Source organism: Helianthus annuus, chromosome 16 (genome assembly GCF_002127325.2).
Source record: "Helianthus annuus cultivar XRQ/B chromosome 16, HanXRQr2.0-SUNRISE, whole genome shotgun sequence".
In the NCBI taxonomy this organism is placed as follows: domain Eukaryota; kingdom Viridiplantae; phylum Streptophyta; class Magnoliopsida; order Asterales; family Asteraceae; genus Helianthus; species Helianthus annuus.
The window spans coordinates 73,260,699-73,274,748 of NC_035448.2; the positions used below are offsets into that span (position 1 = coordinate 73,260,699).

The window sequence follows — 14,050 nt, forward strand, 5'->3', positions numbered from 1 at the left end:
TTTCGTGACAGTTGTTACATTCTCCCCACCTTAAGAAAAATCTCGTCCTCGAGATTTATTAGAATAGATGAGGATATTTTCGCTTCATTTCTGATTCCAGCTCCCAAGTGTATTCTGGTCCTCTCCTGGAATTCCATTTGACTTTGACCAACACCAGTCGTTTGTGTTTGAGAAATTTGACTTTTCTATCTTTGATCTGTAGTGGTTTCTCTATAAACTTCAACTTTTCGTTCACCTCTACATCTTGAAGAGGTACTACCAGGGACTCATCTGATAGACATTTCTTGAGATTGGATACATGAAATACATCATGTACTCCAGATAATTCTTCTGGTAGTCGTAAACGATAAGCAACTGGTCCTATTCGTTGGCTTATTGGAAATGGTCCTACGTATCTGGGACTCAGCTTTCCTTTCTTACCGAATCGTACTACTCCTTTCCAAGGAGAAACTTTTAAAAGTACTTTATCTCCGATTTGAAATTCTAAAGGCTTGCGACGGTTGTCTGCATAGCTTTTCTGACGATCTCGAGCTGTTTTCAGTCTTTCCTTGATCTGAGTTATCTTGTCAGTAGTTTCTTGTACAATTTCAGGACCTGATAATTGACTTTCTCCTATTTCTGCCCAACATACTGGGGTTCTGCACTTGCGTCCATACAGTGCTTCAAATGGTGCAGCTTCGATGCTTGAATGATAACTATTGTTATAGGAGAATTCAATTAATGGCAAATGGCTATCCCAATTACCACCAAAGTCAATTACACATGCTCGGAGCATGTCTTCTAGAGTTTGTATTGTCCTTTCACTCTGTCCGTCTGTTTGTGGATGATAAGCAGTACTTAGATTTAGTCGAGTTCCCATTGCTTTCTGAAAACTTGTCCAGAAATGAGATGTAAAACGACTATCTCTATCCGATACAATGGAGAGCGGGACTCCATGTAGGGATACTACTTCGTCCACGTACAGTTGTGCTAACCTTTCCATGCTAAAGGTTTCTTTCATTGGTAGGAAATGAGCTGACTTGGTTAATCGGTCTACGGTTACCCAAATAGCATCATTACCTTTTCTGGTTCTGGGTAACTTGGTAACAAAATCCATTGTTATGAGTTCCCATTTCCATACAGGCATTTCTAACTGTTGTAGTAGTCCTGAAGGTTTCTGGTGTTCAGCTTTAACTTGTGAACAAGTTAAGCACTTGGATACGTATTCGGCTATATCCTTTTTCATTCCTATCCACCAGAAATTATTCCTTAAATCTTGGTACATCTTATTATTTCCTAGATGCATGGTATACCTAGATTTATGAGCTTCTTCTAAAATCTTATTTCTTAACTCTCCTTGCTTAGGTACCCAAATTCGTTTCTTATGGAATTTCCAAATTCCATCATTTCCTTGTTCTAGTTCTTTTAGGTAACCTTTCATTCCTTCAGCATCATCTTTGATTGCTATTTTCTGAACTTATTTAATTTGTGCCATTAAATCTACTTGTAGATTTAACCTCAGAGCATGGACTCGTTTCTGTTTCTCATGGTACTTACGACTTAAGGCATCTGCAACTATATTTGCCTTTCCTTCGTGATATTGGATATCACAGTCGTAATCGCTTAGCATCTCCATCCATCTTCTTTGCCTCATGTTTAACTCTTTTTGCCCAAATATATATCTTAAACTCTTATGATCTGTATAAACAGTAAACTTACTTCCATACAGATAATGTCTCCATATCTTAAGGGCAAAAATTATGGCTCCTAGTTCTAGATCATGAGTCGTATAATTTTCTTCGTGCTTTTTCAATTGTCTAGAAGCATACGCAATTACCTTCTTGCGTTGCATTAACACACATCCATAGCCTAATTTTGAAGCATCACAATATACTTCAAAATCTTCTATTCCCTCGGGTAAGGCTAAAATTGGTGCATTTGTCAATCGGTGCTTTAAAATTTTAAAAGCTTCTTCTTGTCTATGTCCCCATTCAAACTTAGCAGCTTTACAAGTTAACTTAGTTAATGGTACGGCTATCTTAGAAAAATCTTTGATAAATCGTCTATAGTATCCAGCTAAGCCTAGAAAACTTCTTATCTCCATAGCTGTTTGTGGGACTTTCCACTTTGTAATTGCTTCTATCTTAGCAGGATCTACATGGATACCTTCATGATTTACCACATGTCCTAAGAATTGTACTTCTTGCAGCCAAAATTCACATTTCGAGAATTTGGCATAAAGCCTTTCTTTTCTTAACAAAGTTAAGAGAACGTGTAAGTGTTCACAATGTTCTTTTTGGCTTTTGGAGTAAATAAGTATATCGTCGATGAAAACGATCACAAATTTATCCAAGTATGGTTTACAGACTCGATTCATCATGTCCATGAATGCTGCTGGGGCATTTGTTAATCCAAAGGGCATGACTGTAAACTCATAATGACCATACCTAGTTCTGAAGGCAGTTTTAGGTATGTCTTCTTCTTGTACTTTCAACTGATGATATCCAGATCTTAAATCTATCTTAGAGAAATACCTAGCTCCTTGCAATTGATCAAAAAGATCATCAATCCTAGGTAGTGGGTATCGATTCTTAATCGTAACCTTATTCAATTCTCTATAATCGATACACATTCTCATCGATCCATCTTTCTTTTTCATAAACAGTACTGGTGCACCCCAAGGGGATGAACTTGGTTGTATGAATCCTTTGCTTAATAATTCATCTAATTGCTTTTTCAATTCTAGCATTTCGGTAGGTGCTAATCTATATGGTGCTTTGGCTATTGGTGCAGTACCTGGAATTAAATGAATTCTAAATTCTACTTCTCTATCAGGTGGTAACCCAGGTAATTCTTTTGGAAAAACGTCTGGGTATTCTGAGACTACGGGGATGTCCTGGAGTTCCTTATCTTTAGTGTTAATGATTACTGAAATCATATACACCATTTCCTGTTTTCTCGAATAACTAGCCAATTTCATTACTGATATGAATTTCAATGGCTTTCGAGGTTTATTTCCAGTGATCAAAATTACTTCTCCTGTAGGGGTTTGAATTTCTACTGTATTTTTGTCACATAGGATTCGTGCATGGTTGGCTATTAACCAATCCATTCCTAATACTACATCGAATCCGGCTAAATTCATTGGTAACAGATTTGCAGAAAACTTATGGCCTAATAATTCTATTTTTCCTTCTTGCCAGATTTTATCTATGTTCACAGAATTTCCTTCTGCGGTTTCAACTGTGAAAATTTGCCTAAGAGTGGTTAATGGTAACTTAAGAGCTTGACAAAATGAAGTATTAATAAAACTTTGGTTCGCACCAGAGTCAAATAATACTTTTGCAAACACATCATGTACTAGGAACGTACCAGCTATCACATCTGGAATGAGTTCGGCCTCTTGAGTGGTTAGCTGGAATGCCCGCGCATTTCTCTTGGTTGCTCCTTCAGCTGGTTTGGTTTGGTTGGCTACAGGTTTAGCTAATTTAGGACATTCAAATTGGAAATGACCTCTTTCTCTGCAATTATAGCAAATTCTTGTTTTCTTCCTGCAGTCTTCTTCCCGATGTCCTTTTGCCTTGCAAAAATTGCAAACTATATTGCATTGTCCATAATGCTTCTTTTTGCAATTTCTGCAGAAAGGAGGTGATGAGGATTGCCCTGTTCCTCTTTTCTTGATATTACCCATACGAAACCCTTGGGTAATCTTCTGAGCTATTTCCTTCTTACGATCTTCCTCTCTTGTGCGTACCAACTTATCCGTTAGGGTATTAGCTAATTCTACCGCATCGTCAATAGTACGAGGTCTCGCAGCTTTAACGATGTTTCGGATTTCACTAATTAACCCCCAGATGTAACGAGAAATAAGTACTGGTTCTGGCGAAGCCAGTGTTGGCACCACTCTCGCGTATTCAAAGAATGTCGAAGTATAGCCCCGGCAATCTACACCTAACATACGATGACTCAGGAACTTGTTTGCCATTTGTTCCTTCTCGTATTCGGGACAGAATTTTCTTTCTACCAGACTCTTAAATTCTTCCCAATTCATTGCATAGGCTACCCTTCTTCCTTTTGCCTGGAGGACCGTGTTCCACCATTCGAGTGCTCCTTCTTTGAACAGATTTGATGTATACATCACTTGATCCTCTTCAGCACATTTGCTTATTGCAATTACTGCCTCGGTTTTCTCTAACCAACGCAGTGTTGCAGTTGCCCCTTCATTACCTGCAAATTCTGCGGGTTTGCAAGCAAGAAATTCCTTGTAAGTGCAACCAGGCGTTGCAGCTTTTATTCTCTTAGGGAGTGGGGCCTGTTGCGGATCATGATCATCATGATTGCTGCCTCCATTTATGCTGTTACTGCCGTTATCTTCTGGAATACGTTTACTAGGAATTAATTGTGGTTCGGCAGGTTTCTGAACAGCAGCTACAATTTCTGGAATAGCATTGGCTATCCCTTGGGCGATAAAGTGCTCAATATCTTGTCGGGTTATATATTGATCTTCCTGTTCTTGCTCAGATTGATTTACTTCATTAATTGGTTCATTGTTAGCGTTTTCCATCTGCTAATTAGTAGGAATTATTAGTGACTAACTTAATAACAAATTTAGCACAGATGAACATATAAATTACTACAACATACAAACATAACCAAAATTGTCGATTTCTCGACTGTCATTTTGTTATTGTATATTGTATATGCATCCGTACACACCGTATTTTACAGAGTTTTATTGCCCATTTTACAGAATTTTAAGTTACTATTATACAATACGGCTTTCTGTGGTTTAACTGACGGTTCTAGTAACGATGCTCCCTCTCATCGTACTTCCAAGTTAGATGCTCTCCCATTTCCCTGATCCTATTACCTGTACCTATCAGTTCTTCACCGAACTGACGGAGTTCAGCTAGGTTTTCATTACTCATGGGAGGATTCGGGAGTGGTTCTGGGTCAAATTGTGGAAGGAAGCTATAAGGACTGTTGACTATGTTTTGGAATTGCCAGTCGTTTGTCCACCATTCTTCCAGTTTCCCCTAGTGGTTGAGTATGGATTAAAGGTTCGGGAATAGCCAGTGCTATGGTTAAAGGAAATTGGACTGTAGCCGGGTAAGGATACAAATTAGTGCGGATTGGGCTTATGACCTCACAGTTTCCTAATAGACGGTCTATTTCGTCTTGAAACGTAAGTTCTTCTGGCTGTTTAGAACTTTCTCCGATCTCTATTCCCTTTTGCTTAAGATCTATTCCTATTTCCTTTTCGGGTGGTTTCGAACTTTCTCCAGTTTCTATTTCCTTTCCCTTGCTCACACTCACAGGATTTTCTATTTTAGGGAGTCTCCTAGTGGCAGGTTTCCTACGGCGTACTTTCCTCCACCCTACATATCTTCTCTTCTTTTTAGGTTTGGCTTTTTCCAACGGTGGAGCTTTGAATTCCACAGGTTCTTGTATGTCAGCAATGTAACCAGTAAAGTCGTGAGAGACTTCGATAGGCACTGGATATAAGTTGAGATTCTGGAATGCTTCCGACATCTCATTCATGCTGCATAGTATATATGCAAAATACAAGAATGCAATGTTAAAACTTTGGAACAAAGTTTAACAACCAAACACTGAAGTTTTATTGCATACCAATTTATACAAAGGACAACAGAAATAAACACGCTAGGACTTTATTTATTTACTAGATTGTGATTTCTCTTACTAGACCCAACTTATCGGATATTTAGAAATTGGCATTTTCTGCTACAGTAGCTAGCATATAGAGATTTGCCCATTTCTTGTCTATTTTATCTTCCCAAGGTGTACTATTACCCAACTCTTGGACTTCTGGGTTAAACCTAACTCTCTTGGTTCGGGGTTTCTTTTTCTCCTGACTCTTTTTAAGTATCGAATCCCTTTTCTCTGGGGAAAGATGATTTTCATAGTTTGCCTTGCGGACAAAGATTCCTTCTTCTAAATTTACTGGGTTTTTAGAAGAAGATGCAACATCTAGTTTGTGGTAGATAGCAGACAGCTTTTGTTTACCCATACTGTAACTATCAAATAATCAGTTAATAAAACAAATAATCACAGAATGATAACTAATAGGATTAAGTATTTTGTCAAATACTTAATTCCGTAATAGGCTTAAACCAGTGGCTCGATCAGTGGCTCAATAGTTATTAATTATTAGTTATTAGCTCTGATACCACCTTCACTGTCACGGCTCCCCGACCCACCCTGGACGGAGTCGGGGGCCGCGAGGCAGTTCCCGGTGATATGTGACAACCGGCAAAAAAAATGGTAATTCCGTACAACTTAAACACTTGATTTAACATTTAATTTCTCTCGTTACGATTTAATTATTGCATGATTAGATCGTATAAGTTCTAGCAATCATAGGACATGGTTAAAAATGCTAAACAATATTAACACAATCGCCAGGTCGCGAGAAAACCGCAAACTATGTCCTAATATGTTGGCAAAATGCTGAAAACACTATTCACCTGAGCACACTATTCATGCCAGCCAGTTCCGAAACTGTCCGAACGAGCAACGAATGGCACACAAAATATATATATATATATATATATATATATAGTTGGGATAAAAAAAAAAAAAACCCTAACTAGGGGCACTAAAGGATAAAACATATAGACTTTTAAAAAAAATGTATATATATATATTTTCTTAAAGTGTTCGTTATGCGCTAAACTGTAACCGAATAAAATGTTCGCGGCACTAAAATTCAGCATTTTAATGTCCGTAGAACTTGTAAATAACATTTTACATCATAAATAAGCTTGGGGATATCAATAGGATACCCGAAACATTTACTCCCGGTGTCACGCCGCGACTTTCCCACACTGTCCAAACTCGAGCCGATAGGCGAATAAATTATATTTCTACCATCCAATCTCCTAAGCTAAAAGGCTAGCGAACTAGTTAGCGATATTTTGGCGTCGCAAACGCCTTGAATAAACGCTATAGCGTTGATGGTAAATTAAAACCATCGCTCCCGGTATTAAACTACGACCTTCGTATATCACCCGATATCAAACCGGTGAGCGAACTAGTAGTATTTTTACCATCCAAAACCAATACCCACTAAACTAAAAGAAAAAAAAAACTAATTAGAATTTATTTAAAATCTTAAACTATCAATAACACACTAAATACCCTAATTAATCTAATTACTAAAATATCTTCAAGTTATATCTATCACCACATGTTTTATTTGTAAAAATAAAAGTAAAGAAAAAAAAAATAATCAAATCACCATACTTTCCAATGTATTCGGCCATGCCTATTTCCCATCATCCAAGATTTAGTATGATGATTAAGAATGGTGAAATAAGATTGCTTTTGACCAATGTCTTGAGCCTTGAAAATTTTAACTTCATATTCTATCAAACTCCACCATTTTGCAACACATCAAGAGACCAAATATTTCCTTTCCTCCCCCCCTTATAATCGACAGCCCCAAACACCCTTACTTCCTCTATTTTCTAATAATTAGACACCCACATAACACCACCTTCATTCATCCTTAAACACCACATTTTCACTTAAATCAAACCTTTACAAGATCATTTAAGCAAGGTGTAACCATGGAGAACACTTAGGACTTTGTTTGGAGCTTGATCTCTTCTAAATCACCATCTTAAGACACTTGCAAAAATTGTAAGACCTTATTCCACTCATTTCAAGTTTTTTTTTACATTATAGTTTGGTATTATTTATGTTGATCATCTTGAACAAAACAAGAATCAAAGAAAAATCACACTTAAGACTCTAAACCAAACCTAAACAACTCACAAATCATGATATATTATGTGATTATTATGTGTTTTAGAGTTAAATAAATTGTATGATCATGTTAATTTATGTTAGAGTAGGATGTTTAGTCATGAGATTATGATGATCATGTTGTTTATTATGAGTAGTACACTAGATTAGTGATGATCTTGTGAGATTAGTCTCAAAAATATGATTTAAACATTTAGAGGTTTAAATCAAGAAAGGTCATCACCCTTAAACTCATGAGCTTTATATATATATGTGCTTAAACTTGAAAGATTAAAGATTTAAAGGACTAAACTTGATGATTAAAGACTAATAAATGTGAATTTTTTTTTTAAAAGCAAGTTAGTAAATAAATGATTTCAAAAACCACACTTACAAAGTCTTAAATTTCAAGACATAAAAGTCTTGAAAGTTTAGGAAATTAATATATATAGGAGCTCATGAATTAGGGAATAAATGGTATTATTATTACTTGAAAAGTTGTATTTTGAGGAGATTGATACATGGATGATGATTTGGAAATTGAAAAATGATTTTTAAACATGTTTTGACTACATGGGAAAAACGCCATAGTTTAGGGAAACTATGGCGAAAATTTATAAAAATCTAATAGCGATTAAAAAGAGATTAGCGGGGTGATTAGCATGGTTAATCGTGATTAGTGATCTTAATTGTGATTAACAACCTTAATCGTGATTAGACAAACCCTAATGACAAGGGTTAAGATTTAACCATCCAAGAGTTATTTCAAACACTAAAAAGTTGTTTCTATTAAATAAAATGGGTGAAACTAAAAGAATAAAAATCAATATAATTTTTGGAGAAAAATTATATATATCTCCAATACCTTATTTGGTGTATGATACATGTATAAGTGTGTGTATGTATTAGTACTAGGAAAATGTACTAAAATAACACATACAATTTTTACAATAAATATACATTTATAAATAACCGAAACTCCCCAAACATTCGCAAGCATGGCAATAGTCGCGAACCTTCGCAAACACTCGAAACACACTTGTGTAATATCATAACTTCCGGCGCGAACATCGGACGACAAGGCTCGAATGACGGGCATCGGGCGACCCTTTATGCCACGTCGGCGAAACGAACAACTTCGACACAAAAACTATATATATTACCCGAACGTCACTACAAGCCTAAAAATAAACCGTTTTAGGCACTTCATGTATGTCAATGACAACGAAGAACCGGAAAGTTCAATAACGAGAATAACACCAAGTGTAATTATGAAAAGTTTACTAGTATGTTATATCATACTTAGTAGAAATTTATCACAAATCCAAAAAAAAATTAATATTAGGCTTAAGATAATATAAATTTTGGGCTAGGCCCAAATCCTTAAATATATGGGCAATGGCCCATTTCCATAAACCTTATAAAAGCCCATTTGTAATAAATAATATGGGCTAGGCCCAAATACATCAATATTATGGACTACTTAAAAGACATGGGCTAGGCCCAAAGACAAAATACATGGGTTAAGCCCAATGACACTAAAATGTGGGCTAGGCCCAATGAAAAATACATGTATAATTTTTATAAATATATATTATAAAAAAATACATTATAAATACGGTACACCTACACGTATAATACAACATACCTACACGTATTATACGGTATACCTACACGTATAAATACGGCATACCTACCCGTATAAATACGGTATACGTACAAGTTTAAAGCACACAAATACAAGTATACATACGGTATATGCATATGTATAAAAGACTAGTATACGATGGTATACTCACATACACTTGTTGAAGTGTACTCTCTCACTAAGGTTGTATACATACGACAACGTATTTCGACGTTAAAAATAAATATTTTTAACACTCTTTACACTTATATTTGTGTAACAAATACAAAGTCAGGAACCAAGGTATACATATGAAACAAGTGCCAACATACTACTAAAAATATACAAGTGTTCCAAAAACTATATGAAAATAATAAACGTTCAAGATGAACAACGAGTACAAGGTCTAGGAAAGACCGACGTGTCTAATGAGTTAGAACCCTTGTAGGTTGACTCACGCTTACGGAACACGGTTGCTAGAGCTTATTGCTGGACGCAATACAGTGAGTTCATGTCCCCCTTTTCTTTTAACGTTTTGGTTTACAACTTTCGGGGGGAAATACATGTCAAACTTGGGTATGATTAAGTTATGGAATGAACTCTTAGATCATGTGAGCATAGGCTGAAACTGAGGTGCCATTAATCCTTTTGAGGACCAAGGAACAAAGGTTAGATCTAATGGGTACGGGCGAGCCCCACTCACGGTCCAAGGGTGACCACTAGAGTGCTGTTGTGTCCATCGTCGAGAGTTCGACACTTAAATTGCCTACGCGGGTTGAGTACCTCCTATGTCGTCACATATATTAATGTCCTTGCAAAACATTAATGATCAACATGTTCATAGACGCTTTACATACCTACTTATAAACTAAACTTTCAAATGTTTTTGAGATTCATTTGATGCGCATTACACATAAAACACATGAACTCGCTCAACTTTTGTTGATGTTTTCAAACTCACATGTATTTCAGGAAACTAATGGAACTTGGGTGCTGGTGTTTATTATGAAGCTTTTGGATTACAAGTCATCGATGTCATCCTTTTTGGAGGGTTTGGTCCATATATCTCATCTTCTATGAGATATAGGATGCAAAGCCTTATGTTTTAAACTTATGTTGAACTCGTCTTTTGTAAAACTTATAACTTATGTCGTTTGACATTTTAAACAAACTTATGATGTGTAATATTTTACTATGTCAATGGATGAACATCGTATGTTTTTATTCATGTAGTTGTTTACTTATATCGTATGCAATGAGAACTAATCAAGTTCACACCGCGCGCTTCCGCTAATGAACGGGTGTGACAGATTGGTATCAGAGCTTCGATTGTAGTGAACTAGGATTCCTTCTCGAGTCTAGTCTACAATCACTAGGATCCTCCCACGAAAACATTTTGTGTTTGTAAAATGTTTTTCATTGCATATACAAAAGCACCAAGGCCCGATAACAAAACTCTTTTCAAGAAAACAATGCGAGGACATTAATTGGGGCATGGTCTATATGGGATAGACTTGCCGAACTAGAACTACCGCGCACAATAACAATGTGATAACATGTGATATGCTACAATTATTTGCTTACGTATATAACAAGAAATATTATTATTTAGTGATACATATATATGAGTTGTACGGATTGTTCTTGCCAGGGTACTATGGCATCATCAGCTAGCAGTGGCATTTACGACAATCATGACCACATGGACGTACCATCTGACGATGAGCCCATGGAGGAGATCATTCCCTCTGATGATGAGGACCTTGATGATTTTCAGCCGTTTGCGCTGCCAGACCATGACATGGTGGATGACGTTCTAGCTGTGGGGCCACAGCTGAACCCGTTTGTTATCATTGGTCATCCTGATGGAGCTCACATCGTCGACTATATTCCACTAGATGTTGTTCCTCTCGCTGCGATTCCGGGGTTTATTGTTGTGTCTGATGACGAGGATGACGTTCCTGTCATACATGTCCATAGTTTGGACGATGAGATTGATGGTGGTGATGCCTTGGACATAGCCATTCTAGAGGTTTCCTCTCCTATCGTATCTGTGGTAGACCTATCCTCTTCGGGCTCTAGCGACGTCGCATCATCCTCAGCTGTACCCATTGCTACACCTGCAGTTGTCCCGTCTGATCCACCGACACCACACACTACTCCCGTCACTCCCACTACTGGACACCCGTTTTCACCGCATGTTGCTGATCCCCATCACACTGTCGCACCTATCCTTTTCACTCATGAGATTCCAGCACCCCGCCCTGGGGAGGGCACTTCTCGACAGCCGACCTCTCTCGATACCCATGTGCCGGCTGATCACTGGTCTACACGACACCCTCCGCCTCATATGTCCGAGTCTGACCCATATCATCCACGTCACTATCCTGCTTTCACTATCGATGATGAGATACATTCCTTACAGCTTCATATTCAAATCCTCTCCCGCCAGGTCTGGGAATTGCAGCAGTTTAGGGATGCTATGCCACCACCGCCACCAGCCTACCCTCCACCACCTACTCCACCACCACCATCATCTCCACCACCTCCATCTCCTCCAGTCGTCTAGTTATCTTTTATTTGCAGGTACTTTTGTGTGGGAGTTGCAGACCCACTTTTATGTACATATGAAGACCTAGTATGAGCTGAAGACACTTGAAGATTTTTGGAAGACCAATGTAGAAGAAAAAGACTTACTACTTTTGTGTATTATGAACTTGTATGACCGGGGTTGTGTAGCCTCGAGTCCTTTTGTTTTCTTCTACTAAACAATGTATCAAGTTGTCTAATATATGAAAGCTCAGTAGTTTGTTTTTTTTCTTTATTACATATTGTTGCTTATGCTTATGCATGTGCATGTGTTGCTTATGTGATTGCATGTTTGAGTGATGTGATGACTATTTACCTATTATGTATATACCTTAGTAGACTATATTTATCATTAAATATGTGTCTAATCTCCGCAATACTTCTTATTAGAAGACAATGCCGCCAAGACGAAAAACCAACACAAACCCCCTACCGAGAACAGAAGCCGAACTCAATGAGCGCATCTCGCAGGCTATTGCGCAGTACGAAGCCAACCGCTCCGAGCAAAGCGGTGGTACATCAGGAAACAATCCCCCTGCCGGTAATGTTAAATCGTCTATGACACATTACAATACTCTCGTATATTCTATTTGTACTATGTCCATGCTCATTCACGGTTTGTGGTTGTAAATGTTTCAGGTTGCACGTACAAGCAGTTTTTGGACTGCAAACCTCTGAACTTCGACGGCACAGGAGGTGCCGTAGCATTTGTACGTTGGGCCGAGAAGACTGACTCAGTCCTGAGAATGAGCAAATGTCTTCCTGAACAAAGGGTTACCTACATTTCCGGGTTGTTCTTGGACGGAGCACTTTCATGGTGGAACCTACAGGTTCAGACAAAAGGAGAAACTGCTGCGTATGCCATGAGCTGGGACGAGCTCAAAGAACTGATGAGGAAAAAGTATTGTTCGAGGGCTGAGATCCAGAAACTTGAAACCGAGTTTTGGAATTTAAAAATGATCGGATCTGATATTGCTGGGTATGTACAACGCTTCCACGATTTGTCAAGGGTTGTTCCCTACTTGGTGGAACCTGAGTTTAAGCGGATTGAGAGGTTCATCTGGGGACTTGCTCCTGAGATTCTGAGCATGGTTACTTCTTCCAAGCCCCCTACAATCAGCGAGGCAATCGACTTGGCTGTCGCCCTCACCGAGGAGGCTCTTCGTTTAGACAAGTTTTCAAAGCCAGGCTCTAACAAAAAAGAGACTCATGTGGAGTCTTCAAGCGGCAACAAGAGAAAGTTTTCAAACTTAAAGAAAGGCACTCAAGCAAACAACGACAACTGGAATGCGAACAAACGAAGGGAAGTGAACCCAACTCGTGGTACTAAAGCTTATGGAGCCACTAATGAGGCTAGTGGTAAAGGGTATTTGGGTTCCAAGCCTAAGTGTGATAAGTGCAAGTTTCACCACAATGGTCGATGTCCAAGAGCTAAGTGTGACAAATGTGGAAAGGAAGGGCACAACAAAGAAACATGTTGGGTAGGAACTGGAGGAAGAAATATAAACCGAGGAGGAAACAACAACAACAATCAGGGCGGAAACAATAACAACAACAACCAAGGTAGAAATGGTAATGGACGAGGCCAAGGTTGTTTTGGCTGCGGAGACTTAGGGCACTTTTTGAAGGATTGTCCTAAAGAAAATCAAGCCCGTGGAAGAGTCTTCACGATTGGAGCACGTGAAGCGCGTCAGGACCCGAACGTAGTTACGGGTACGTTCCCTATAAACCAACACTTTGCATCCATTCTGTTTGACACTGGCGCCGACTTTAGTTTTATATCTATAGAATTTAAGAACATACTTAGTCTAGAGTCGAGTAAACTAGACGTCCCGTATTCTATAGAATTGGCGAATGGAAAATTAGTCGAAGCGGATGAGGTTATCAAGGGTTGTACACTCGAGCTTGGAGAGCGAAATTTTCTTATCGACTTCTTACCCGTTGAGTTGGGCAGCTTTGACGCGGTTGTTGGAATGGATTGGTTATCCGACAATCGGGCAGAAGTGGTTTGTCACGAAAAGAGCATCCGCATCCCATTGCCGAATGAAGAAACACTTATAATCCATGGGGAGAAACGCGAGACAC

At 38.4% G+C, this 14,050-nt stretch overlaps 1 protein-coding gene across 1 annotated transcript; it reads left to right on the forward strand.

The window, feature by feature from the left end:
* Positions 1-11,033: 11,033 nt before the first annotated feature.
* Positions 11,034-11,945, forward strand: LOC110919342 (formin-like protein 14). Its single transcript, XM_022163613.1, has one exon. The coding sequence runs from the start codon at positions 11,034-11,036 to the stop codon at positions 11,943-11,945; it is 912 nt and encodes a 303-aa protein (XP_022019305.1).
* The last annotated feature ends 2,105 nt before the right edge of the window (positions 11,946-14,050 follow it).